Source organism: Centropristis striata, chromosome 15, assembly GCF_030273125.1.
Source record: "Centropristis striata isolate RG_2023a ecotype Rhode Island chromosome 15, C.striata_1.0, whole genome shotgun sequence".
NCBI lineage: Eukaryota > Metazoa > Chordata > Actinopteri > Perciformes > Serranidae > Centropristis > Centropristis striata.
The window spans coordinates 26,876,169-26,903,598 of NC_081531.1; the positions used below are offsets into that span (position 1 = coordinate 26,876,169).

At 37.2% G+C, this 27,430-nt stretch overlaps 1 protein-coding gene across 1 annotated transcript; it reads left to right on the plus strand.

Annotated features, from left to right (window-relative positions):
• The first annotated feature begins 5,039 nt into the window (after positions 1-5,039).
• On the plus strand, positions 5,040-27,430 carry kptn (kaptin (actin binding protein)). Its single transcript, XM_059350893.1, has 12 exons — positions 5,040-5,551; positions 9,286-9,368; positions 9,451-9,535; positions 9,624-9,678; positions 12,379-12,457; positions 12,928-13,001; positions 13,088-13,194; positions 22,000-22,104; positions 22,242-22,305; positions 22,383-22,518; positions 24,714-24,887; positions 26,991-27,430. The coding sequence occupies exons 1-12, from the start codon at positions 5,350-5,352 to the stop codon at positions 27,153-27,155; spliced, it is 1,329 nt and encodes a 442-aa protein (XP_059206876.1). The 5' UTR covers positions 5,040-5,349; the 3' UTR covers positions 27,156-27,430.

The window sequence follows — 27,430 nt, forward strand, 5'->3', positions numbered from 1 at the left end:
TGGATGGATGGATGGATGGATGGGTAACATTATAGTCTTCATCACTTCCATGAAGTACTGAATGAATGCATAAGCAGAGAAAAGATATGATGATGAGGCGAAACAGCTGTTGTTGCCAGTGGAGAATTGTAAGGCTTCCTGGGAGTTCTGCTGTGGAGTTTCTCATGAAGTGTGAAATGTCCTGGCCAGAAAGAACTTTTTTCTTGTTCTTGCCACCTCGAGAACAAGAACAAATTTCTCTGTTTTTGTGTAGTAGGTAAATGGCTTAAGTGGTATGTACTCTACCAGTGTGCCGCCGGGAAACCCCTGGCTCTTAGCTTTGATCACCAACACCATGAAAATCCTGATTATCTGTGTAATTGTGATATTTAATGCAAGATTGGAGGCTTTTGTTGTGCATTGAAAATTTCATCTGTTAACAAACTTCTTCTGGTTGTACATTTGCTTTACCGTGACTTTTTCCTAAACATTGGCCACTAGTTGCCAGTAGGCTACTCCTTCCTGCCCTCTCTCTATCAGGCTGTCTGGGCCAGTTAGAATAGCTCTGAATAAACTGCAGTGTCGTCCCCTACTCCTTTCACTTTGAGGATGAAACAACTGGAACAATGACAGGACATCAGTCACTGGCAAGTCATGGGAACCAAATAAACAGCAGGCAGAATTGGTGGATGCTAACTGACTTAAAGTGGATGAAGATAGCATGCATGCTTCCTGTACTGTGCTCTGACAGTTAACAGTTAGTCCCCAGCTAATGACACAGTTGTGCTGCCATGAAAAAAAGTATGAACAGGTTGTTGCGGGCACCGTGTTTCTGTATGTCTTACTTTTCTCATATTGCAGATAAACACACATTTCCATACCTATTTGATTCAAATTTTTCAGTGTGTGTGTGTGTACTTTTGCATCTACAATCATAGAAAAAAATATTAGACCTCTTCAAAGGCCTGTTTGAGGGTTAAGAGGTAGTTTCATGGTTTAGGCTTGGTTAGGGGACTACAATAATGACTCTAAGGGTCATGAAATTGCATTGGCACAGATCTTCATCTAGATTATTATTAGTAGCCGTGTTTCCTTTAGGGGGAAAAGTGGCCACCGGGAAAGTCTCAGGCCACGCCCTCTTAAATGTCCGCTCACTCTGTTTGTCTCCATTACAAAAAGGCCCCCAGAGGGATTTATGAGACACTCTATGAGATGCAACTGTGGCCGCCATCACTAACTGTGCACAAAGTCAGCAGCTGATCATAAACTAAGCAGCATGGCTAATTATGCACAGCGTCTCCGCTGATCATAAACATTGTGGTCGTGAATTAACCGGGAGTGTCTGGTGCTTGTTGTAAACAAACAGAGATCGCTAAGTGAACATCTCCTGCAGCAGCAGCACATACACACTGTACTAATACAGAGCTAACTGTTAGCCTAATAGCAATTTGCAGACTGGACGCTAAGGGTTAACATCCCCTCCGGCTCTGTGACTGCAGCTGGGAGAGACTGCTGCAGGAGGACTGTGCCGCTTCGACTATTCTTAACGCGGCTCCTTAAGAAGAGTAAGAACAAAGTCTCCAAAAGTCTCCAATAATACCAGAAAAAGTCGCTGGATTTGTCGCCAGTTGCTTTTTTGAAAAATAGTCTCTAAGGGGGTCTGAAAAGTCACTAAATTTAGCAACAAAGTTGCTAATTTGGCAACACTGCTTCGCCGGCTTTTACAAATGGCGCGTGTTGTTGTGCCGTTGAGTACTACGTCACATCCTGCTTAGTGTTCTATCCAATCAGCAACCAGGCTTTTTTCAGGGGAGATAAACCATAGATATGTCTATGAGGAAAAAGGCCCTGCTCTCCGAAAAAAGTCCTGTCAAAAGACCGCTCCAGATGGCTCATATTCAAATTAGGGGCGTTTCGGCGAGTGAGACCCCACTCATTCCGGGTATTGGACTGTAATGGAAACACCTTAGTGATACTCTTTTTAGTTGGAGAACAAGTCGCAAACATACACCCCTACACTTAAGGTCAGAGTAACGCATTATGTCAATGAGTGTCCTCATAAAGAGTGAAATATGTGTGTGTGTGTGTGTGTGTGTGTGTGTGTGTGTGTGTGTGTGTGTGTGTGTCTGTGTGTCTGTGTGTGTGTGTGTGTGTGTGTGTGTGTGTGTGTAATGAGTCAGGAGTTGCAGAGGTAAGGTGTGCCAGTGTGGAGGATGAGTGATTACAGTGGACAGTAATCCTGCCGATGGATTAGCAGGTGGTATTAGGAGAGGGGGGAGGGGGTGCAGCACACTGCCACCTCTGAACTGTCACAATATGGAGCAGCAGCTCGCAGGGCCTAACCTCCATCTGCCGCATCCCAGCAACACACACACACTGGACATTGTAACACACATGGACACACGGCTACTCAACCGATGAAGAGTTATCAAGCCCACAGTGTTGATATTGAAACTGCTGCAGAAACTCCACAGAGGAAATCCCCACAGATTGATTTGAAAACATAAAAAATCAATGTCAGAGGTTTTCTGCAATGAAATCCTTTTGCTATTTTGCTCATACTGTCACTGCTGCAACAAAGGTGCAATAGTTAAGTGTTTACTGCCCCTTAGTCTTATGACCTTCTTTGTGAGTCATTTTTTAAAGCCAAACTTTCAACCTTTTGTGAACTATGATTTTCTATAATACATATTGAAACCAAAATAAAAAAATGTTTTTATGATGATTTAAGGACTTAGTCAGGAATTTTATGCCACAGTATTTAATGTTCCTAATAGCTCTTGTGTTTTTTGTTCACTTGCTTTTTTTATTGTGCATCTATTCTAGTAATAAAAGTATTAAGTATTCAAGGGTTTTAGACCAAGAACAGGAAAAGATAATCAGCCCAAAGTAAGTACACAGTGGCCCATAAAGTTGGAATAATGTTGTTTTCAAAATGTTTCATTTTTATGTTGAAAATCAAGGTCAAATTAGTTATTATTGTTATTTTTTTTATATTGATTGCTAAAATGGGGCAACATGGTGTTGTAGTTGTTGGCACTCTTGTCTCACAGCAAGAGGGTCGCCAGTTTGACTCCGGCCTGCAGCTCTTCTGCGTGGAGTTTGCATGTTCTCCCCGTGTCAGCGTGGGTTCTCTCCGGGTTCTCCGGCTTCCTCCCACAGTCCAAAAACATGCACTAAGGTTTAACTGGTGACTCTAAATTGCCCATAGGAATGAATGAGAGCGTGGTTGTCTGTCTCTATGTGCGGTAGTCTGGAGACTTGTCCAGGGTGTACCCTGCCTCGAGCCCCCTGCGACCAGGGTGTGGATAAGCGGTTGTAGATAATGAATGAATGGTCAGATGTGAGTCTGTGATGTAGCCTGATCAGGAAAAACCCACGTGGTTCTATGAACTGAAGTTACCAAATGTGTTTTTTGCCCGATTACCCTCTGTGACACTATTTTACTCTTCTACTTACTTAAAACTGGGTATGAGAAAGCCTTGCAGATGAAAAGAAAGTGGTAATGTAACAGCTTGAACAACTTGATGAGTGACTTATCACTGACACCTGGTGGACAAACATCATCACTTGTCGTTAATGTGGCTGACTGCTCTTATTATTTATTTATTTATTTATTTACAGAATGACTTTCTATTCTATTCTTACAAACAGCAGCAACTGTAACAAGCAATTTCCCCTCGAGGATCAATAAATACTTCTGATCTGATGTACTTTATATTGTAGATGTTGCTCAACAGGCGACCCTAATTAAATGAAAACAGTTGTGTTTATTACTGTTTGGTGAGTTTATAATAATTTTAACACACACAATGGTATATTTGTATTAATTTAAATCTGTACAATAATTTCAGTACTTGCAGTGTTTTGAAATAATGATGGTTGACTCTTGTATCTTAAAGGTTTTTTGGTATGGTTAAATTTATAATCCTGTGTAATCATTTTAAATTGATATATTTCTTCATGTTAAATCTCGACCTGTAAAGTAACTAGAGCTGTCAGCTAAATGTAGTGGACTAAAAAGTACAATATTTGCCTTAAAATGTAGTGAAGTAGAAGTATAAAGATACATAAAATGGAAATACCCAAGTCAAGTAAAAGTACCTCAAAAATGTACTTAAGTACAGTACTTGAGTCCTGGTTCGTAAATGTATCTCTGTAAATAAAACGAATGAAAGAAGAAAATAAGAGGAGATCAATGATCCACACTGGGGATAGTCTAGAAATAATGTTATAAGTTTGTTCAAGTACAAAAGTATTATCATCTAAATAAAGTACTAAAAGTACTACAAGTAAAAGTCCTGCATTCAAAACTTACTGAAGTAAAAGTACAAATGTATCAACATCAACATGTACCTAAAATATAAAAAGTAAAACTACTCATTATGCAGATTGGACCCTCTCATATTGTTTATTATATTCTAAATATATAATTACAATATTTTTATTAATGCTTTTATGTAATCAGTGTTTTCAGTTTGTATAGATAGGGCTCTTTTAATTACTTAATATACTGTTATAAGATTTAACTTTAAAAAAATGTTGAATCACTTTAAATTTGATCATATATTTTATATTAAATCTCAACCTGTAAAGTAACTAAAGCTGTCAGCTAAATGTAGTGGAGTAGAAGTATAAAGTTACATAAAATGGAAATACTCAAGTAAAGTACCTCAAATTTTTTACTTAAGTACAGTACTTGAGTAAATGTATTTAGTTACATTCCACCACTGCATCACTACCATCAGCAAAAAAAACCCAGTCAGCTTTGATTTGGGATGTAACAGACAGAGAGTGCCGGTAGGTGGCAGGATTGTAAATGTGATGCGTCAAATCTGTCCTCACGAAGAAGAAAACGTTGCCTTCAGAACCTATGTTGACAGAATAAGAGGGCATCAGTCCTTCAACCATGTAATAAATAAATAAACAAAAACACAAAAAATACAATGTTAAAGAAAACAAACAAACAACGTAATTAAATGGAAGATGAGTTCTGTTGAATTCGGTCAGAAAAAGCCGTATTTTCATCTTCGGCGGCTCGTTAATGAGAACTAAATGCTATATGTCCCATGAACTTGAACGCACCACTTACGAACCCCGGATGTTTTGCTTCATGACCAAAAAATATACCAGAGATTTTGATTTTCCCTCTTGAAAACAGGATAAAATTCGTGAACACTAAATCAAGCTTTACATCTAAGCCGTTAGATGTATTTTTGAAATTAATGACCGGATGTTCCTTTCCTAATTTGAGCTCATTTAAACTGAACTTGACTGGAGTTGGAGAACAGAGAAGCCACTGAACAACCATGAACTGAGTTGTTTCTTCTGATAAAATTAGTGAGTTCAGTTTCAGTGTCCTCCTTCACGATGCTCCGGGAGTCCTATCCCTTCGTGGAGGACAGTTTCAGCCGCTTCCCGTCGCAGAGCAACATCTACGGGCTGAGTCAGGCCGGGGAGCAGGAGCTGCTGGCGGCCACTCTCAAAGGGAAGGTGGTGTGTTTCAGGTACCAGGAGCTGCAGCAGAAGATCAGACCTGTGGCCAAGGAGGTCCAGTTCACCTACATCCCAGGTAAGAACACCTGGAAAAAACCCACAGCAGAGCGGGCTGCATGCTCTCTAAACTGACTGTGACGTAATAGACACATTTGTTTTTGTTTTTTTACTTGATCCATTTGAATGGTTTGTGACTGATTGGTAAAATGGATCAAGGGTCAGTTGAATACTGTCCTACCAAGCCTAACTGCAGTAAATACATTTTTGGTCAAAACTGAGTAATAACTAAAAATGAACTCCTTGATGTCTGTTTTATCTTGTGACAAAGTTTTAGATTTCAATTTTGCTTTATTTCAGAGAAATAATGATACAAAAACCAAAAAATCCAACTCAAAACCAAGCAGTAATTGCACTTATCACGGTCTGCTTCAGATATATACTAATCTAAACATAAAAATAATAGAATTTATAAGTTTATTTGAAAGGTAAATTATTATCTACATATTGATAAAATTATATTAAGACTAAAATATAACATTACTTTATAATATTAAGTCTAAAATACGCAAATCTTTGAATAGAGTTGTTGAACATTTAAATACACTTAAACACTGAAAACAAAATATAAAAGCTGAAAGAAGACAACAACATTGTAGTTACTGCTTTCTGTTTATGCATTACTATTAGAACCTTTTACAGCAATGCAGTAGCTACGTTTTTGGGGTCAAAGGTCAAATAAATCATCATGATTTTTGAGCATAAAAATGACATCAATACATGTAGAATAAGTGTCATATCACTTACTTACCTATAACTAATTTGGCTGGCCAGTTAAAAAACTTTAAAGCAGTTGTTGTCAGTTTTACCTTTTGCATAGTTACTACAGTTAGACTTTGTAGGGCAGTACGACTCTTCTGGTCTGCTCGAACCAGTGTTGGAATGTAACTAAGTACATTTACTAAAGTACTGTGCTTAAGTACAATTTCAAGGTACTTTTACTTTCCTTGAGTATTTCCACATTTATAACTGTATACTTCTGTTTCACTACATTTTAAGGGCAAATATTGTATTTTTACTCCAATACATGTAGCTGCCAGCTTTAGCTACTGGTTACTTTTCAGACCAAGATTTAACATGAAAACATACAAACAATGTTATAAATTAAACCACATAACAGTTTATTAAGTAGTTAAAAGGAGCCAGAGAAAAGTAAAATGCTGCTCACAAATGCATCAATAATAATAATAATAATAATACAACATATATTTTTGGACAGTCTGAGTGGGTTCATTCTGCATAATGAGTACTTTTTACTTTTGATACTTTAAGTACAATTTGATGCTGATACTTTTGTACTTTTACTTCAGTGAGTTTTGGATGCAGGACTTTTACTTTAAGTGCAGTAATTTCACAGTGTGGTATTAGTACTTTTACTGAAGTAAGAGATCTGAATACTTCTTCCACCACTGTGAAGTAATTACTTTTGATACTTTAAGTACATTTTGATGCTGATACTTTTGTACTTTTACTTCAGTAAGTTTTAAATTGTTTTTACATGTAGTGGAGTAATTCTGCAGTGTAGTATTAGTACTTAATGCTTAATTAAGGGATCTGAATACTTTTTACACCACTGAGCAGGCCTGACATAAACATTGCTTTCCTAACTTTTAAAAATGTAACAAATACACACAAAGACTTAAATTTAATGCTAAGTATTATTAAAATACATTCTGCACCAGCGGCTTGCTCAATAAAAATCTTAATCTCAAAATGAAAATTAAATTGTAAATCTTTTTAAATGCAGCAGATAATTGGTCAAAACTTTAATAGAGATTGAAAGAACTGTATTTAATGAATATAGTAAAAAAACATAGAATTTAACTGACTAAATTGGCCTCTTTGTCACTGATACCCGAACCAACTATATGAGTCACAATTGGTCTGATATCTCTGTTTCGATATCGGTATCAGTGCGTCTACTGTTGTATCATCACCTGTGAACCAACAAACCCCAAACCAAACCATCCATCAGACCCTGTGTTGTTGAAAAATACATTGAAGAAACCTTTAACATTAAATTATCTGACTCCAGCACGAAATCCTCACCTATTTCTCTGTGCTGATCATTTGATGGGGAATGATCAGCAGGAGACGTCCAAGTTCTCAGTTTAACTTCACTTTATTACAATACGTCAAGAAATGTGCAGTTTCAGAGTCTCTGGGTTCAATCTACACATCCCCGACATCACATTAGGCTGGTCAGTTCATGAGGCTGAACCAAGTCTACTTTCTCTTGAACCCTTTTTTATATCCTAACAGTTTGTTACATACATGGACACGTCATGTCACCAAGCAGAGAAGACTGTTATCTTTCTGCTCAGCACATCATGTCCGTGACCTGACCTGTTAACAAAACTTTCAAAACACAAACTCCTGCCTTGATATGACCCGCAGAGATATTACTGGAGACACAGATATTGCAATAAACAATAAATCATAAAATATATCTTTTTGTGATTATATAATCTTTTTCTAAGTAGGGCAGTAAATGTATTTAGAGAAAATGTATTTAGTTTAATCATACTTTAAAAACAATATTAGCACATGATCATTGTAGCAAAGCAGCTTGCATGATTAATCGATAAATGCACAGAGAGAGGTTACATACACAGTTAGTGAATTACGCATGCATGGATAGTGACCTACGTCAACAGATAGTGACCCCCATCCACAGAGACAGACAACAGAGACAGAATAAGAGACAGAATAAGAGATTATTCAAACAGTATCCATGTGGCTCTGCTCATGTCACAGTGGGGCTCCTTCCTCTTTTGCAGGAAACACAAATAATGTAAAGCTTTGGATGTCTTTTGCCAGATGTGCTGAACTCCTGTCATTCTCTCCGGTCTTAAACTGTTGCATGCTAAAGTAAAACTATTCCACGTGATGAAAAGTGAATCAGTTCACAAGTAGCACCGTTTTTGTTTCTTCTTTATAAATAATCTGCAGCTCTTCCAGATTAAATCTCTTCACAAATGCAGTGATGTAGCGTTGTTTACATCAGACCATATTAGCCTTATTTTTTCTATATTATTAAATATGCCACATACCACTCATACTATACTGTGTATATCTCTGCATATATTTAAATATATTTATTCATTGATGTTGATACCACTACATGCAACAACCTATTTAACATGCTAAAATCATCTCATGATCTGGTGTTTTTCTGTCATTTCTGGCCATATTATGCTCTAATATGTATCAACAGACTATAATTGACCCATTTTAAGCAATTTTAGGCATCTTAAAATGTGTCCACTATTTTCCCCATGGGAAATATCTGTAAAATGCAAAGTTCCTTTAGGAAAACCAACAAACACCAAATATATATATTAAAAATAAATGCCAAATAGCAGAAATGTATGGATATAATGTGTTATTTTTTATATTCTTTATTCTGTTTTTTTTATATATCTATGTGTCTGTATCTTGAGCTGTTATTATTTTCAATTTTCACATTGGGGAAAATATTGGTCAAATTTTAAGATGCCTAAAATGCTTAAAATGGGTCTATTATAGTCTGTTGATACATATTAGAGCATGGCCAGAAATTACAGAAAAACACCCCCGCAAAAATACCCGGAATCCTAAATATTGATACTTGGTGGCCATGATTTGATATAATATTGCCACGGAATATATGGCAATACTATGTTGACCGATTTTTTCCCCACCCTCTAACATTTAGGCATTGTCGGTTTTTGGTTGATTCTGATAAGATCTAATTCTGTCTTGTTTATCTAGTTGATGCAGAGATCGTATCAATTGATGCTTTCAACAAGTCTCCACCGAAAAGAGGCCTGGTGGTGGGCATCACATTTGTTAAGGTATTTGAACATTTTCGAGTCATAGCATGTGTATACTTTACTATAAAAACCTTGTTGATAATGGCCGACTGACCTCCTGCAGGACTCTGGTGACAAAGCCACGCCATTCCTCAATATCTACTGTGACTACGAGCCCGGCTCAGAGTTCAACCTGGAGTCTATTGCACGTGAGTGAAGCAGTGTCCTGAAGTGTTCACTATTATTAACTCTGACACATTGTTTCACATGCTGATGTTAGTGTGTGTCTCTGAACAGAGAGCTGCTTGAATCTGGAGCTGCAGTTCACGCCCTTCCACCTGTACCACACAGAGTAAGTCTGCTGCTGTTTATTGTTTTAATTAACAACGCATGCTGAATACAGAGGCATTTAATATAGCAGCGAGCTGAGGGGTTCACCTTGGCTTTCCAGTCTCACAAAGATAGCTCAGATTCACACTTCAGTTGGCATGGTAACTAGGAGCAAGTTTTGTTCAGGGTTACAGATCAAAACACATGAAAGAACCAACTCCAATCAGTTGTGAGGGGAAAAAAGGAGTCATCATTCCACCATCCCTAAATAAAATACTGCACTGACTTTCAGAGTGACAGACTTCTCTTTGAATGACATTCTGTTAATGTAGCAGAAGCTTCAATAATATCCAAAAGTGGGCATCGTTCAAAACGTAACATTTACTCTCCAACATGCTGCTGTATTACAAAGAACAATGTAGAAAATAGAGCCAAGTATGGAAAAAATAGAATAAAATACAGACCCAGGGGAGGGGGGTAATATTTTGAGAAAAAAGGGACAAACTTCCAAGAAAAAAGTACCAGATATATGAGGGAAAAAAAGTCTGAAAAATAGGCTAGTGTTTTGTTTTTCAAGGAACTACATCATGACAGAAGCTGCTGCATGTTGATACCATGTCTGCAGAGAGAGACTTCATCAAATTATACTTAGCAATAAGGAAATACTTGTGGTTTTAGCCCAGAATCACAATATGATCATAAGACATTGCCTTAAATTGGGCATATTCAGAAGAAAACACTGTAATAAGTTGGATGAGGTGATCACTTTTCTGCATCAGGAACTACAACGCAATGGACAGATACAAGGATATCGCTGGTTACATCTACGGCAATTCAAATGGGATTTGTGGTGCAGCAGGATACAATACGACAGATCATCAAATTAATTGATCCTCAAGGTGTGGAACTTCGAAGAGTACAGCATCTCAGACGCCGGCCGATCAACTATAAAGGGCCTAACTCCCTTTGGCACATTGAATCCTTTTTTCTCGTAGATTTGCAACTTTTTTTCTCATAAATCTGCTTTTTCCCCCAGGAAATATTACCCCTTTCCCATGGGTCTGTATTTTTCCTTTCATACTTTCTTTTCATACTCCGAATACGCTGTCGTAAAAATCTCCCGTTCACATTATGAATCTTATTTTTCTTTAGTGACAACTCAACAGTCACTTCAAAATAAACATATTCCAGTTAATACAATTTCATATTGATGCTAAATAACCAACAGCAGGCAAGATTTCCTCATTCATTCCATGTAAATGTGAATGTAAATAACATGTTTTAACACAACTATTTTAAACTTAACAACATAAATGACATTTAGTCACCTTAAACATGAATTCAAGCTAAACAAATCACAACAGATACTGTTAAAGGGAAAAAGCCGGGGAAGCATTACCACATTTCCACCATTAAAACCGGGGGCGCTGTTGCGTTATTCTACCATTAAAGCCAGGAAATCGGATATGTCGTTTTGTAGTATTTGTAGTTTTTTCCACCTATTTTTGGTCTCTTGGCCAATGAAATGCATCAGAATACATTTGGGAGTGTCGCAATGCAACACCTTGATTTAAAAAAAAAAACTTTATTGAAGGTTTGGACAAATAAACTCAACTTCTAATGAAAGCCACAGGTATAAGCTCTCAAATACCTTTTGAATTTCATTTTTATCTGCTACAGAGGCTGAAAAATCTATTATTTAGTAGGCTTCTGTTGAATTTCCCAAAAAATTTAGGTTTTAGGGGGTTATTTTAAAATCGCTATTTTAAAATCGCTCATAGGTTTTACAGTCATTTTTTCAGGTTAAACCTGGAATGAGTTAGCATTTAGCACCATGGAGTCTCTCCTCTCAAACTCAGTGAGGATTTTGAATGGGTTTGAGATTAGATGTCTGAAATAAGGTCTGTGTTCAACACAAGCTGAAGAGATGTTCACGTTTTGTTGTACGTCATAAAATATGTTAGTATATACCCTCACTTGTGAATTTGGAGGTTTTTTGTGTCCTTAAAAAGACGGTTGCTAACAAGTGGCTAAATGAGACTACAGTGGTTGTTGGGGATATTAAACGCCATCACGCCGGACACGGACAAGAACTCTCTCACTAGTCCACCTCACAGCCTCTAGTCGTGTTTTTCAGAGCTCTTGCAAACTCTTGTAGATTGTAAATTATGTTAATAAAACTAATTTATTAGGCTTTTGATGGTGATGCATACTTCCAGACAAAAATATGTCATTTTGTTGTCTTTTTTTTTTACATCAACAGCACTGTGTATTTATTGATTATAATAGATTCAAACAACTAAACAAGCTAAAACACCAGGGCAACAACATTCCCATAAACATTTTCAATCAATTGTTTATTTACACACAATTATAACTTACTGCATTTAGTGTTTGCTTACTGAAAAAGAATATATAAATCACAGTTGCAGTACACACCCTTCCATCTGTACAATACACTTTTTCATTCACTCCCATTTGAAATAAAAGATCTCAGACAGAATTTTTACTTTGCACACAAATTGGCTTATGTGTTGGCTTTTATTGTGAAAAGCCCAGGGCACACCTGTGTAATAACCATGCTGTTCAATCAGCATCTTGTCAGATGGACACATGATCTTGGACTCAAACTTGACAAATTTGTGGGCAAAATTTGATAGAAAATAGCCTTTTTTACGTGAAAATATAAATAAACTGCTACTACTTCTCCTCTCTGTGTCAGAGTGCAGTGTGACGATGGAGGCAGAGAGACGGTGTTTCTGCTCAGCGGCCATGACCAGAGGATCCACCTGTACAAGGAGGTGACTGGGTGAACCTTGAAAAATTTAAATACATGAAATGTATAGAGTACTTTTCATATAACTCTACGAGAAGAGCAATCCATTAGAACTGCCCTCTCCCTCTGTGTATAAAGACTGTTAACATTTCGATCACATCACATGGTCTTCTTCAGTTGATTAACTTTCCACTTGTCACAGAGATGTCTGTATGATGTTCACTGTAAGCACTCCTTATGTAGTTGGCTAAAGAGTTTAGATCCTTAAAAGTTTTATTTTCAAAGTTCATCGTTGTCCTTGGAAACAACAAGATTCATTGTTCTGTCTAAGAGAAGACTTGATGAAAGCAGCAGGAAGGCATTTTTTTCTTAGCAAAAAAAAGATAAAAGAAGATGGTAATGAGTTTTGCATATCTGTAGGAGACATTAACTTTGATTCATCATGCAAGATCAACATGAGAGCATCAATCAGCCTGACTCTCATGTTTCCAACAGAACGCCTCCCTGCACCAGTTTGAAGAGCAGCCGGTGGAGAGACTCTTCCCTGAACTACAACAACTGCCCAGCAAGTGAGTCCCTATGAGCTCTCTCTATCTGTTTATTGTGTGATCTGTGACCTCTGTGTGCATTAGCTGTGTTTCCCCTCTCTCTGCAGCGTGCTCTGGTTGGATATGTTGAGTATACCCGGTGGCCAGCGACTCTCAGCGTTTGGCTGTCAGAACGGCTGTGTCGGACTGGCTCTGGTCAACCAGACAGGACCAGGTGAGGGAGACAAAACACAGAGAAATGCTTTGATTCACAGAGGTTCAACTCTATCACTCGACTCCTTTACACTGTTTATCTCCAAAGTGTCATTGAGGAACACAGTGAAGCCCCCCTTCCTTCTCAAGGGAACACAACTTTTGCAGGACCCCAGGTCTCACTTATTAGGCATGTTTCCACTGACTACTTTCTGAGTACTTTTTGGAAAGCGGTTGAGTGTTTTGGCTCCGCCCACTAGTTAGTTCCCCTCGGCCTCTGTTCCCATACAGGTACTGTTGTAGCGGCTAACAAACGGAGTTCAAATGTGACAACAGACCAACGCGGCAAGCAGTGTTGCCAGCTTAGTGATTTTGTCACAATATTTAGCGACTATTCAGACCCCTCTAGTAACTATTTTTCAAAAAAGTGACTAGTGACAAATCTAGCGACTTCTTCTGGTGTTATTGGAGACTTTTGGAGACTCGTTCCTACTCTTCTTAACGAGTAGCAGGTGCCGTCCCAAAGCACTCACAAGCGCCCCAGTCCTACTGCAGCAGTCTCTCTCAGCTGCAGTCAGAGCAGGAGATGTTAACCCCTCAGCGTCCAGTCTGCAAATTAATCACGCATGCGCGAAATTGCCGCCTCAATCATATCCAATCAGCGTTGACTAGTCAGTAGCAGCTCAGTAGCGGCTCAGAAAGTACCTCCCTGAGGCAGGTACTTCCTGAGCCGCTAACCGGTGAAGTTGGGCGGATCCTCTCTCCCAAGCCGCACCCATAGCAGCTCACTGGAGGGAAAAGTATCTAATGGAAACATGCTGATAGTGGCTGATTAGACCTCTGTGGAGCCATGCTGGGAATTATGTAGAGACACTGCACTAAAGGCTTATACATACTCTGCACATCACAAAATAATGTCATTCTGTTCTTGTAGCCCTGGGAGAGAGAACAAATTTCCCTGTTCTTGACATATAATCTTGGTGTGGTGTCCGACAACTTGTGTGATTGGTCAGAAATCTGAATTTGAATGAATCGTGTGCTGCAGTGGGAGGGCTCTATGATGATTTCTCTGTTCTTGCGGAGTATGTAATAGCCTTTAGACCCTGTTTTTTTTTACTTTTCTTTAGCCACATGTTAAACAAGCACAACTGCTGAAACTAGTGTCAAATCTTCAAACGTTTGTGTTAATTGATTTTGAAGCATTCTGTTTTTATTTATGTTTTACACAACATCCCAACTTCTTTATAAATCTGGGTTGTAGTTGCAAAGCCTCCTAAAGGAAATCCTATATTACCACTAATGCAATACATTTAGCTAGTTTATTAGGAGCTTTATGTATCTGGTTTCATTTGTTGAACTGCTATAAAATACGTTATGCAGCTAAAGTAGCAAATTTAGCAAAATAAGAGTGAGACTACAAGGCGAGCTGTGGGGCCAACCATCTTGGAGTAACAGGTGAACAGTCCAAAGTCTGAACAATTAGAGTGTTTTACTTCATACGCATTACGCCTTCTAACCGGCTTTGCTATTGGTGCCCAGTCAGGAGGTAGCAATCACACACTAAACAACCCCAGCACTTCTGAAGAAGTCATGTGATCTGATAAAGCCGGCTCCACAGGATCAACCAGCCATCCTATCCTCCTGCTGATTCGGTGTTTTGGTTACACCATGGTAATTTTCCTGCCCGCTGTAGAAACATTAGAGGTAACACGACAGTGCTGGGCAGATCGATCCAGATAAGGGACAATATTGTCACACATGACCGATAGTAGCTTGGCACTATTGAACTGCTCATCACATTGGAAATCAGTTTCCCACTAAACCTTAAAAATAGTACTCCCATTATAGCCAGCACGGTGTGGAAAGCCCTCTGCTTTGAATGGTCAACCCGCTCCCTGTTCCCACTCACTCCCCCCGGCCCGGGACGCCTGAGAGCGAAGAGAACAGAAATGCTACTAAAACAGACGAAAGTTAACAACAGAATTGAAACAATGCAAAACCAGTAGGAATTAAAAACATAGTTGGCATGATAAAATAGAGGCAGACTTCCAAAGCTCAGTAACCAAATGCATCCAATGCTGATGTTTCTGAGCCGGACCCCACGTGCCTGTCTCAGTCCCCGGTAGGTGACCGGGTGAACGACAGCCAGGTAGTGCTCGACACAGGTCAGGATGTGAAACAGAGCCTGTCCGATGGAAGAGCAAGCGAAGAGTCGGATTCCTGCCACTGTCATATCTCGGATTTTCATGTTGCTGCCACAGGAGATGAGAATGACCCCAAAGAATTCAATCAGTTGCATGAAGATGGAGTGATAGGTGATGAGGTCAGAGTGACTCGTAGGCCTGGAAGCGGATCGCTCTTTCCTCCACCGTTGGAAACCCAGGTAGAGGACGAGGGCAGGGAGAGGCAGGAGGAGGGCGTAGGAGATGGATAAAGCAGAGATGATGTTGCTGCCCACTCTAGAACCGAAGCATTCTAAGAAAGTGAGAAAGGCGGACTGAGGAGGAGGGGGGATATCACCAAAGGATGAGGAGTTTACTGACATGCTTATAGAGCTTAAAGAGGACTGAAAAACAAAAGGAGAGGCAGAGAGAACAAGGGGAGGGGGGGCAAGAGAGACATTAAAGGATTTACAAGTTTAAATTCTTAAATTAATTATTTCTCAACAGAAATTAAGATGTAAATAACACAAAAAGACTTTTAGAGTAAAATGTTAAAACACAAGCATATAAAGTATATATATATCATATATTATGAAATGCCAAAAATGACCCCCTCAAAAAAAAGTCATACTATATATGTTGATTTTTGTCAAATATTGTCAAATTTTAAAATGCCTAAAAATGCTTAAAATGGGTCAATTATAGTCAGTTGATACATATTAGAGCATCATATGGCCAGAAATGAGAGAAAAACACCATATTATGGGATGTCCAAAAACTGGGGGAAAAAAGTCATACAATGTTGATTTTTGTCAAAAATGGTTACATTTGAAAATGCTTAAGATACATAATAATAATTGATACATGTCGTAGAAAAGTTTGTCCAAAATTCGCGGAAAAAAACACCATACTAAGAGATGTTAAAAAAAATGACCCCCTCAAAAAAAGTCATATTTTAGCATGTCGATTTTTGTTAAAAATGGTCAAATTTTGAAAATGCCTAAAAATGCCTAAAATGGGTCAATTATACTCCATTGATACATGTGGTGGATTAGTTTGTCCAAAAATAGTGATTTTTAAAATATATGATTGTTAATAAAATCCATCCTGGAAATCACTTTAGGAAAGACAATACATTTTTGAAATATCAATATATTCAGTTAAGTAACTAGTTTACCATATTAACACCCACCTCAGCAGAGTTTCTCTCAGATTGTCTTTCTCCTGTGTCTCCAAACTCTCTGACTGCTGTTCACTGGGATCTCATTCAAATATACTAGTTTGTATCTGTGATTAAGGTGTGTAATGAACAGGTGAGAGCAATTCATATTTAATGATACTTTTCACAGTCAATTACAACAGGCAAATTCATTTTCCACATTATTGTTTCACAGAAAAGTCAGACTGCAGCAGCAGCCAGATTATTTGAATATTATGCTCATCATCTCTGCATCAGTTTATCATCAGTTGTATAGAGATTGAAAAACAAGTTCAGAAACCTAAATGTTTACCCAAAACAGAAGAAACAAGTTTCCAAAATATAAGTTAAAGTCCAAGAAAAAAGTTTTTGACAGCTCCATATCCATTGGTGCCAACAATGTAACAATGTTAACCAATGTTTCACTTGATGAGTCCATGAGGACGAACATTTGACAGGATTCAAATGACTCTGACACAAAGAGATGTGTATTCAAATCAAATGTTTCCATTGAGCCCAGCACACCCGTCTGTTTGTTTTGATCACACCTGAGTCTGTGACTCCGGTCTCAGATCACAGTGTACATGTGCATCTCAATAAATTAGAATATAAAAGAAAAGTTTATTAATGTAAGTAATAAGTAAGTGGAAATAACACATTATATAGATCCATTACACACAGAATGAAACACTTCATGTCTTAATTTATATAATTTCTTCTAATTATAAAGATTATGGCTTACATTTAATGAAGACCCTAAAATTCAGTGTCTCAAAAAAAATTATATTACAAAAGACCAATTTTAAAAAGTATGTTTTAATGTGGAAATGTTGGCCTCTGAAAAGTATGTCCATCTATATGACTCAATACTTGGTTGGGCTATTTGCTTTACTTTCCTTTACTGTCATTGTACATAGCACAACAAAATTAGAGTGCAACTCCCATAGTGCATAAAACAAATTAGGAACAACAACACACAACACTTAAGGACATAAGGTATAGAGGTATAAAATATCACAGCAAGAATAAATACTTAAATGGCAAAAAATACTGAATATAGAATAAATAACTACTGGAAATGGACTTTTCCATCATATTCTAATGTATTACGATGCATCTGTATATCAGTCACACAAAACGTTTAAGTGCCTGATTAAGGTGTTATGTAAAACACATTACAATACAAAGTAATTTCTCATCTTTTAACTTTATTCTATAACCCTGGTTGGTTAACCTCCCACAGCAAATCATTCTGTCCTTTGTCAATAATCAAGCCAAGCGCCCATACTTGTCTTTAAAATATAAATAAAATAAAATAAAGCTAAAATTAAAAAGTTAATTTTCCTTTCCCCTCTACATGATGGCACCCCAAGCCTTCACCTATACAGCCTATGCCAAGATTTTATTTTTTATTATACAGAAATGGCATTATTTTTCTCCAAATCAATGGTGGAACATACATTTTTAGGCAAATGACACCATTTTATATGCACGTGTTTCCAAGACAAACTATCACATTTTTCTACATTTATCTGCTACTCTTAACAAACTTGCAGTTAAAACTTTAGAAGGTACCTTATTTATTGCTGACTCATCCATACCTGACAGCAACTGTTATAGGTGCTAAATTTAACTTTAACATTTAACCTTTTGGAGTTTTGGGCTATTTTGTCTGTCTTTGAATCCTTTTTATTCTGTCATGGAAAAAAATATTAGACCTCTTTTTCTTCAATTTCTTGTTCATTTTAATTCCTGGTACAACTAAAGGTACATTTGTTTGGCACATTTGGTACATTTGTTTTCAGCCTACCAACATTTATAATAGGTCATAATAAGCAATTATCAATAAGAATTTGTCACAATGGACAAGGAGCCAAGTGCCAATTAGAGAAAGCACACTGTAAAAAGCGAGAGAAACTCAAAACTAGATTTGAAGTTGGCAAAATTTTGAGTTTCAGGTGCCGGCCGTAGACTTTCGTTAGCTATGATGCACTTTTTAGTTGACTAAAATATTTTTAAAAAATAATTTAAAAAAGTATAAAAGCTACACATTTTCACATTTTTTCAATTGAAGAATACAAATTGCTTTGGGCCTGCCCTTTTGATAAATTTAACATTATAATGTAGTAAGAAATAACTGTTTCTTGTTGTATAATTTTTTGTCCCAGCCACAAGGAGCCACTGCAGATGGCCTAAAGAGCCACATGAGGCCCTGCAGCTGCAGGTTGCCGACCCCTGCTCTAGCTACACAATGACTGTTTAGCAACTGCTAATCTGATTTAGCACTAGCTAGCAATACAGCTTCCCTCTCTGCATACTAGACAGCAGTTGAGTTAATCTATCTTGGTTGATATGAGGCTTGGGCGGTATCTCTTTTTTCATACTCTTCTGAGGTTTCACTGGGGTGAAAGGTATATGACGGTAAATGTGTTAATGGGTTAACACAACCTAATACCACTTCTCCCATTGGCTCGCTGGACAGCTGTCAAGGTAACCCACGTTTAGAGTCGTCTCAAAGTTTACTGTATTACACTGAAGCATGGGCTCTCCTTCAGTTGTGATAAATATTTTGGTGAGAGGAATCCCAGCTGGGTTCAGGTTGTTTCCTCTTTCCCTGACTGAGGTGTGGTGAATAAAGGGGAGACTGCCAATGCTGGCGTTCTCCCCCAGCCTCTATCTCCTCATTTTACCAGTAAAGAGCAACCCGAGCAATTCTGCACTGCTACACTGATACACAAGCTGTTACACGCACAAAATAGACATAGTAGTTCTGCCCTACAAAGTCTAACTGCAGTAACTACATTTTTGGTCAAAATTGAGTTATAACTAAAAAAATGAACCGTTTGATGTCTGCTTTATCTTGTGACACAGTTTTAAATTTCAGTTTTGCTTTATTTCAGAGAAATAATGAGAAAAACAACAAAATCCAAGTCAAAACCAAGTAAATTGCACTTATCACGGTCTGCTTTGGATTTATATACTAATTTAAACAGAAAAATAATATACATTATAAGTTTATTTGATAGAGAAATTATTCTAGATAGTGATTAAGTAAAAAAGTGAGATAAAATGATATTAAGACTAAAATATAACATTACTTTATGACATTAAGTCTAAAATACACAAATATCTGACTAGAGTTGTTAAACACTTTTAAATACACTGGTAACAAAATCAATTTGAAAATGTTAATTTAATGAAAACAAAATATAAAAGCTGAAAGAAGACAACAACATTGTAGTTACTGCACTCTGTTTCTGCATTACTATTAGAACCTTTTACAGCAAAACCAGAGTGCAGTTACTACATTTTTGGGGTCAAAGGTCAAATTTTTGTCATGATTTTTGAGCATATTACACACGTTTAAAAAACTTTAAAGCAGTTTTTTTCCTCAGTTTTACCCTTTGTGTAGTTACTGTAGTTAGACTTTGTAGGGCAGAGTTATTGGATGTAACTCCAGTTCAATGAGTACATGCTTAGCTCTCTAAGGCCCTGCTGGTCCCTGTTGTTTTCCATTGTCTGATTGCTCCCTCCTGATTGGGTGGTGAGTGCAGGGATCAGGGTGCTGTGGGTGCTAAGCCTTGTAGCACCCTATAATGTAATAATTTCCTGATAGTGTAATAAAATTTGCACTTAACTCGATCGAAAATGTAATAAAACCCAATAATGTAATAAAATCCTAATGGTAAAACTAATGCTGAACTTAAAGGTTGAATATGGAGAATTACCAGATTATCAACATCTATTGATCAAAGTAGGCAACAACAACAACAACAGAAAAAATTATTCCTGCAGTCAGTTGCCAGACTGTTGCTAAGTGTAACACACTGTTGCTAGGGACACCTCTCTGATCCGAGTAACAACCCCTCCTGAATATTTAATAAATTACAAAATTTTAATACAATATCATTCAGGATATTTCATTACATTATTGGTGAAGTTATTTCATTATTGGGCTTTATTACATTTTCGATCGAGTTAAGTGCAAATTTTATTACATTTTCAAGCGCTATTACCTAATCAGGAAATTATTACATTATAGGGTGCTACAAGCCTTAATGTTTTCCACTAGCAATGCCTGTTAAAGGTGAGAGGGAATACATCCAGCTATTTTTCCTGCTCTTCCTACTCTCCTTACATTGTGTGAGTGCAGCACATGTCTAACATCACACCCTCTCCCACTCATTCACCATGGGCCTTTTGCACAGCAGACATTTTGACTTGTTATATTAGGAAAAGCATGTGTGACTAATAACATTAAAAATGCCTCCCTTCTATTCAAATGTCCCAGTAGGACTGCATTCAGACCGGCTCAAGCCCTGTGTGAAAAAAAGCAGCCCTTTCATTCATTTGATTGGAGCCCCTCTGGCAGTGCAGCGGGGGTGCAAACACAGGGGGCCCCACCAGAACAATGCAGGGTCCCCTGCCGTTAAAGTTGAACCATCACTTCATAGTAATATGTAGTAAATGGAACCACCAAAGTTATTACATTCACCTGTGTGGGTGAATTGTGGTTTGCAGGGACTTTATTAATTGGTATTTTAAATGCAAATGCAAGAAACGTAATTTGTTAGTTTTAGTATGAAACTGGTCATGAATTCCTCTTTCAGACCTAGTCCCTTTCAGACTGGCCTTTCAAACCAAGATACTTATGCCTGCGATCTGAATTAGGGATGGGCGTTTGGAAGAAACCTACCAACTCCATTATCTATAACGTTAACAATCAATTAAACAATTAATCGCTGCATGCATACATGAGCAAAAAAAAAAAAAAAATATATATATATATACAGTTCTATGCAAAAGCTTGTTTTGATAATGGGCGCTTTTATTTTGAAAGGACGAAAAGAGACTTGATCCCGTCAATCGTAAAACTAACTCAACTGAGATTAAACTGTAAAGAAAACGTCAAGGAATTCAATGTTTTAGCCCTGAAGAGGCATGAGGTTAGTTTTGACAGTTATCTTAATATTTAAATGTGTTTTGTGTTAAAATAAGTTTTGGATCAAATTAAACTCCGTAATTCATGCTAGCAAGGTTTGATACAGTAAGCTAGTTCTGCTCAAATTATTACTCTTTACTTGTATTTCTGTGTGTTTTATAATTGTTATTGCAACTTTCAGTTTGCAAACTGAAGCTTTACCAACTTAATTCTCAGCTCATTGGCTTGTTGACGTACGACCACAGAACTGAACGCTTGGCTTGTTTCAGTTCAGTGATACTGATACACAGTCAGATAAAATTAAAATGAAAAAATACACAGATTGGTTAAAAACCATCCCCACATTCCTCTCCAGCACTTGGGTTGTGATCCGGTCTGTCTGATCAGTTTTTCAACATATATACCATTTCGATGATTTCCATCGTGTGTATTAAAATGACTACAGGATGCCGAAATCATGATAATTCAGTAGGTTTATTCATCAGTGTTTAAGGATATAAAATTGATCTATTTCCTTTCTATCAGAGGTTTTGCAGAGCTGGCGGTTCCAGTTCGACAGTCCGATCTCTTCAGTGCTGCTGTTCCCTCTGAGCTGCCAGACTGAGCCCAGGCAGCCGGGCACAGAGAAAAGTATGTCACTGCTCTGTCTGTCTGTCTCTCCTTCAGTCTGCTCTTTTCTAATGTGCAACTTAGGTCTGACTGTCACTGTGGATAAGTCTGGTAAAAAATGAAGGATTTAGATTGTCTCTGTCTTTTCTTTTTTTAAGGTTTGGAAATGGAAAGCTACAACCTTCTGGTAACCAGTACTATAGAGATGGCAGTTGTCTACAGGTAGGAATCTGATCACTTTGCAAAGATTTTGTTGAGTTCAGATCAGTGTTAGTTATGTGTGTGTCTGGTTTTGTCAGAGACGTCCAGGAACGAGGTTTGTCCCGCTCAGTGTGCCTCTCAGAGAGCGACCAGTGGGACGCCGTGCTCTGTGCTCTGGTTATTGACCTGGATTTTGACGGGCAGAAGGAGGTGCTGTTGGGAACATATGGACAGGTGAGGGCTCCTCTTTACTAATAGACTTTATAGTTTATTTTATTTATGAAAGGAACATGTTACACCCCGGCCTAGGGGTAACCTGAGCGCAACATAAAATTGCTCGACTCTCAGAGACGAGAATGACCAATGTAGGCAGCCCAACACAGATTTAATGTCAAACACAAATATTTTACTTCAGGGTGAGCATTGCCAGAATAACAAACAGAACATCTCTGTAACACTTTATATTAGGGAACACATATTCAACATTAATTAGTTGCTTATTAGCATGAAAATAAGTAACATATTGGCTCTAAATTAGTCATTATTAAGTAGTTATTAATGCCTTATTCTGCATGGCCTTATAATACAACCAGTAAGACATTAACTAAGAGTTTTCTATGGTTTTGTTCACCGCTATGTAGAGATTTATAAAGTCCATACAAAGTAAAGCATATTGAGATCATAACTCATATACAACAACTTCCTTACTTACTACTAATAAGCAATCATTCTGAGGTTATTGAGGGAAAACTCTTAGTTAATGGCTTACTGGTTGTAAAATAAGGTCATATAGAATAATGCATTAATAAGTACTTTATAATGACTAATTAAGAGCAAATATGTGACTTATTTGCATGCTAATAAGCAACTAATTAATGTTGAATATGTGTTCCCTGATTTAAAGTGTTACCAACATCTCTTTAATTGGAAACTAACTCACCTGAAAACATATATTAAGGAAAAGAAAATACAAGGTTCTTACCTGCCTCCCTACACAAAAACGGCAAAAAAGGTTCCCAAACAAAAAGGCTTCTCACCCCTACCTGCAAAATTAACTAAAGGTGGTAAAGGTAAATCTCTGTTCTAAAACAGTGAGCAAAGATCACAACACTTCTCAACACAAATTTAACCAAACAATTCAATGCATGTGGTCTGGCTGGGAGGCTGGACAAAGGGCCAAGAGAAGGGGACATCTTCAGCAGCCATCCTTTTTAAAGCTGCCCAATCAGCTGCTGTCCAATCAGGACTCCAACCACCACCTGAGAAAAACAAAAGGGAGACAAACAGCAGACAAAACAAGCAGCACCTCACACTGGCAGGAAGGATAATCTACATTATGCACTACATTAAAAAACACAGAAAACCATATGACCCCTGGTCATAACAAACATTTCATCCCCTAAATTACCATTTGTCCATCAGTTACTCACCCCATGTTACCTCGAACTTCTGCAGAAAACTCTTTTTTTCTCTCGCCTGCCTCCATGGTTAGCAAATACACAGAAAAATTCTTATGAAATTAGGTAAAGCGAGGCTTTATAACAGCAAAAATATATCAACAAGTCGTACGTTGTAATCCGAGTCCTATATATATACCATGGTATCCTTACTACTAACCCAGTAAACACTTGATAAAATCTTATTGTTGAAAAAAATACCTCTGCACCTATCTCTGAGTTTCAGTAGGTTGTGCAATACAGATGCACCTAAATAAATAAGGATATGATGGAAAAGTCAATTTCCAGTAGTTCAAGTCAAATAGTCCCAACCAAGTATTGAGTCATATAGATGGACAAACTTTTATTGAGATGCACCTGTACACATAGTACTTTTACTATGTACATTGCTTGTTGGTTTTGGTCTTTTCATGCGATTTTTTGAGACCAAAATACAGAATAACACCAGACTTCCACTTTATCCAAGGAAGATAATATACAGTCATAGAAAAAATGATTAGACCACCCTTGTTTTATTCTATTTCTTGTTCATTTTAATGCCTGGTACAACTAAAGGTATATTTTTAATATTTATAAATAGCTGATAAGAGTTTAATTTAAGAGCTGATATCTAGCCTTTTTCCATGGTTTTCTTTATAATCATTTTGGTTATTATTAAAAAAAACCACTAAAAATGTTTCGATATCAGCTCTTAAATTAAACTCTTATCAGCTATTTTTGTTGTTATCATTATATTTGTCCAAACAAATGTACCTTCAGTTGTACCAGGCATTAAAATTAACAACAAATTGAAGAAAACACACTTACAGTCATTGAAATCTATTTTTCAATGACTGTATATTAGGAGAAGAACAATTGAATGCAATGGATCATGACATGATTTGTTATTGTCACTTTTCAGGCATCTGATTAGACCGAGTGATGTCGTGAGATCTTGTTGACGATGATGTTTTCTACCTTTGTGCCACGCAGGAACTTCTTTGTTATAAATTCCAGCCGGCAGGGAGAGGACAAGACGGACAGTTTCAGCTGCTGTGGAGGCGGAGCTTTAAGAGTCCTTTGCTGTCCATCATCTACTTAGACCTGACCGGGGACGGTTTGAGAGAGCTGGCTGTCCTCACACTGAAGGGACTGCATATCCTACAGGTGTGTAATGGAAGGCTGTGTTCCTGTCACAGCCAGTCTCCCTGCAGCCAATCCCACTGTTGTTCTGCATATTACTAAAGTAGATAGACTCTCTGCTTGCTGAGTCAACACCAGTGGTGGAATGTAACTAAGTAGATTTACTCAAGTACTGTACTTATGTCAAATTTTGAGGTGCCTTTACATTACTTGAGTATTTCCACATTTGTAACTTTATACTTCTACTTCACCACATTTTAAGACAAATATTGTACTTCTTGCTCCACTACATTTAGCTGACAGCTTTAGTCACTTTTCACGTCAAGATTTAACATAAAAACAATTTAAAGTGATTACACATCTTTATAAATTAAACCACATAAAGTATATTAAGTAATTAAAATGAGACCTACATTAACAACAGTAAAACGCTGCTTACATATAGCTGCATCCCAATAAATTAGAATATCATAGAAAAGTTTTTTTATGTCAGTAATTAAATTCAAAAAGTGGAAATAACACATTATATAGATCAATTACACACAAAATGAAACACTTCATGTCTTAATTTATTTAATTTCCTCTAATCATAATGAGTATGGCTTACATTTAATAAATTGTTTTTTTAGAAAGTACGTTTAATATGTAAATGTTGGCCTCTGAAAAGTATCTATATGACTCAATATTTTGTTGGGGCTGTTTGACTTGAACTACTGGAAATAGACTTTTCCATCATATTCTAATTTATTGAGATGCACCTATAAATACACCAACAATACTAATCATCTAATAATATATTTAGAATATATATAAGACTCTGTGTGGGTCTATTCTACAAAACGAGTCCTTTTACTTTTGATACTTTAAGTACATTTTGATGCTGATACTTTTGTATTTTTACTACAGTAAGTTTTGAATGCAAGACTTTTACTTGTAGTGGAGTAATTTGTGGTATTAGTACTTTTACTGAAGTAAGAGATCTGAATACTTCTTCCACCACTAGTCAATACACAGCATGCAAATACATAACAAAAGCTATGATTTCTTACAGAGAAATGACCTAAAGCATCAGGCTAGTTGCTAACCTCTACTGGCCACCAGGAGAAATGGCAGCAGAATTGATAGAACTGACTTGTTGTCACATAAGAACCAACCTTTTGAAGGGAAAGACATATAACACAAATATTTAATAAAGACAGAATGACCAAATACTTTCATAAAATGCCCAACAATGGCATGGCACCTTCGGTATAGTAAGTTTAGTCTAAGCATGACAAAAGTCATACTACAGCATATCAATTCTTGTCAAAAATTGTCAAATTTTAAAATGTCTAAAAATACTTAAAATGGATCAATTTTAGTCTGTTGATACATGTGGTAGTATAGTTTAGTCTTTACCACACCAGACTGTCTCCAATAGTAGTCCAATCACACGTCGCAATAAATCAAAGAACTTTTTTTTTCTTTTTTTTTCTTCAAAAAGGATCGAAATAAGGACTCATTTGACTGGAGAAGTTTCAATGCTACTAGCTTATTTTGGTCGATACCTTAAAGGCATTTGTACCAACAACCTTCTACATTTTTTATCAGTATGGATGTGAAGTGGGTCTTAAATTGTATTCATTATGGTCTTAGAAAAAGCTTAAAAAGTCTTAAATTTGTTTCTAGATTAATAAATGGCATACAAATTTGTTCAATCAGCATATTCAGCATATCAAGACGTATCGTTTCACTGTAGCTGTTCTAACAGTGCTGAGGGCTTCTCTTAAGTTGTGAAGAAATTTGAGAAGAAATCTAAGAACCTTGTTTTCAAGAGTCATTTGTTCTCAAGTTCTATCTTAGGAAAAAACTAAAGAAAAGATGAGAATTTCTTCATGAATACCAAATTGTCTTAAATTTTGTCTTAAGAGCAACGTTAAGAAAAAAGTGGCACTTAAGAGGCTTTTTTTTCTTAAGAATACTTTTTGAATCCGGCCCCTGGTTATTAAACAATAAATATCTGCTGTGCTGTGTGTAAAGTAAAGCTCAGTGCTGATATTTCTCCTCTACAAGTGAATTTTACAGACAAATCTGTCTCTCACACTGTACATATCTAATCTGATGTTGTTGTGTTCCCTGTCTCTTCAGCATACTCTCACCAGCACTGCTGATTTGGTCCTTGAGCGGCTCGCCCTGAGGGTGTCAGCACTCACAGCTGGCTCTGAGCCGGAGTCAGCCACAGCGCAAGACACTGAAGAGAAAGATGCTCCAGCGAAGAAAAACGAGTGTACAGCTCAGACGCCATCAACTTAAACAAATCAGTGCCTTTTGTTTCCATGTGTGAGTCAGACTGGAGTGTTTACAGATGGAACATGAAGGATTTCTCAGGGCTCAACAGTTACATTTAGTTGTTATGAAGGACAGACACTCGTTTGAAAATCTGACATCATATTAGTCACCAAAAACAGTAGCAGTGCTAAAACGTGACGATAAAAGAAATTGGTTGATGAGCTCACATTAGCTGATGTCCTGTGGATATTGTACAGTTATTAGTAGATAATAAATCACATATGTGTCTTTACACTTTG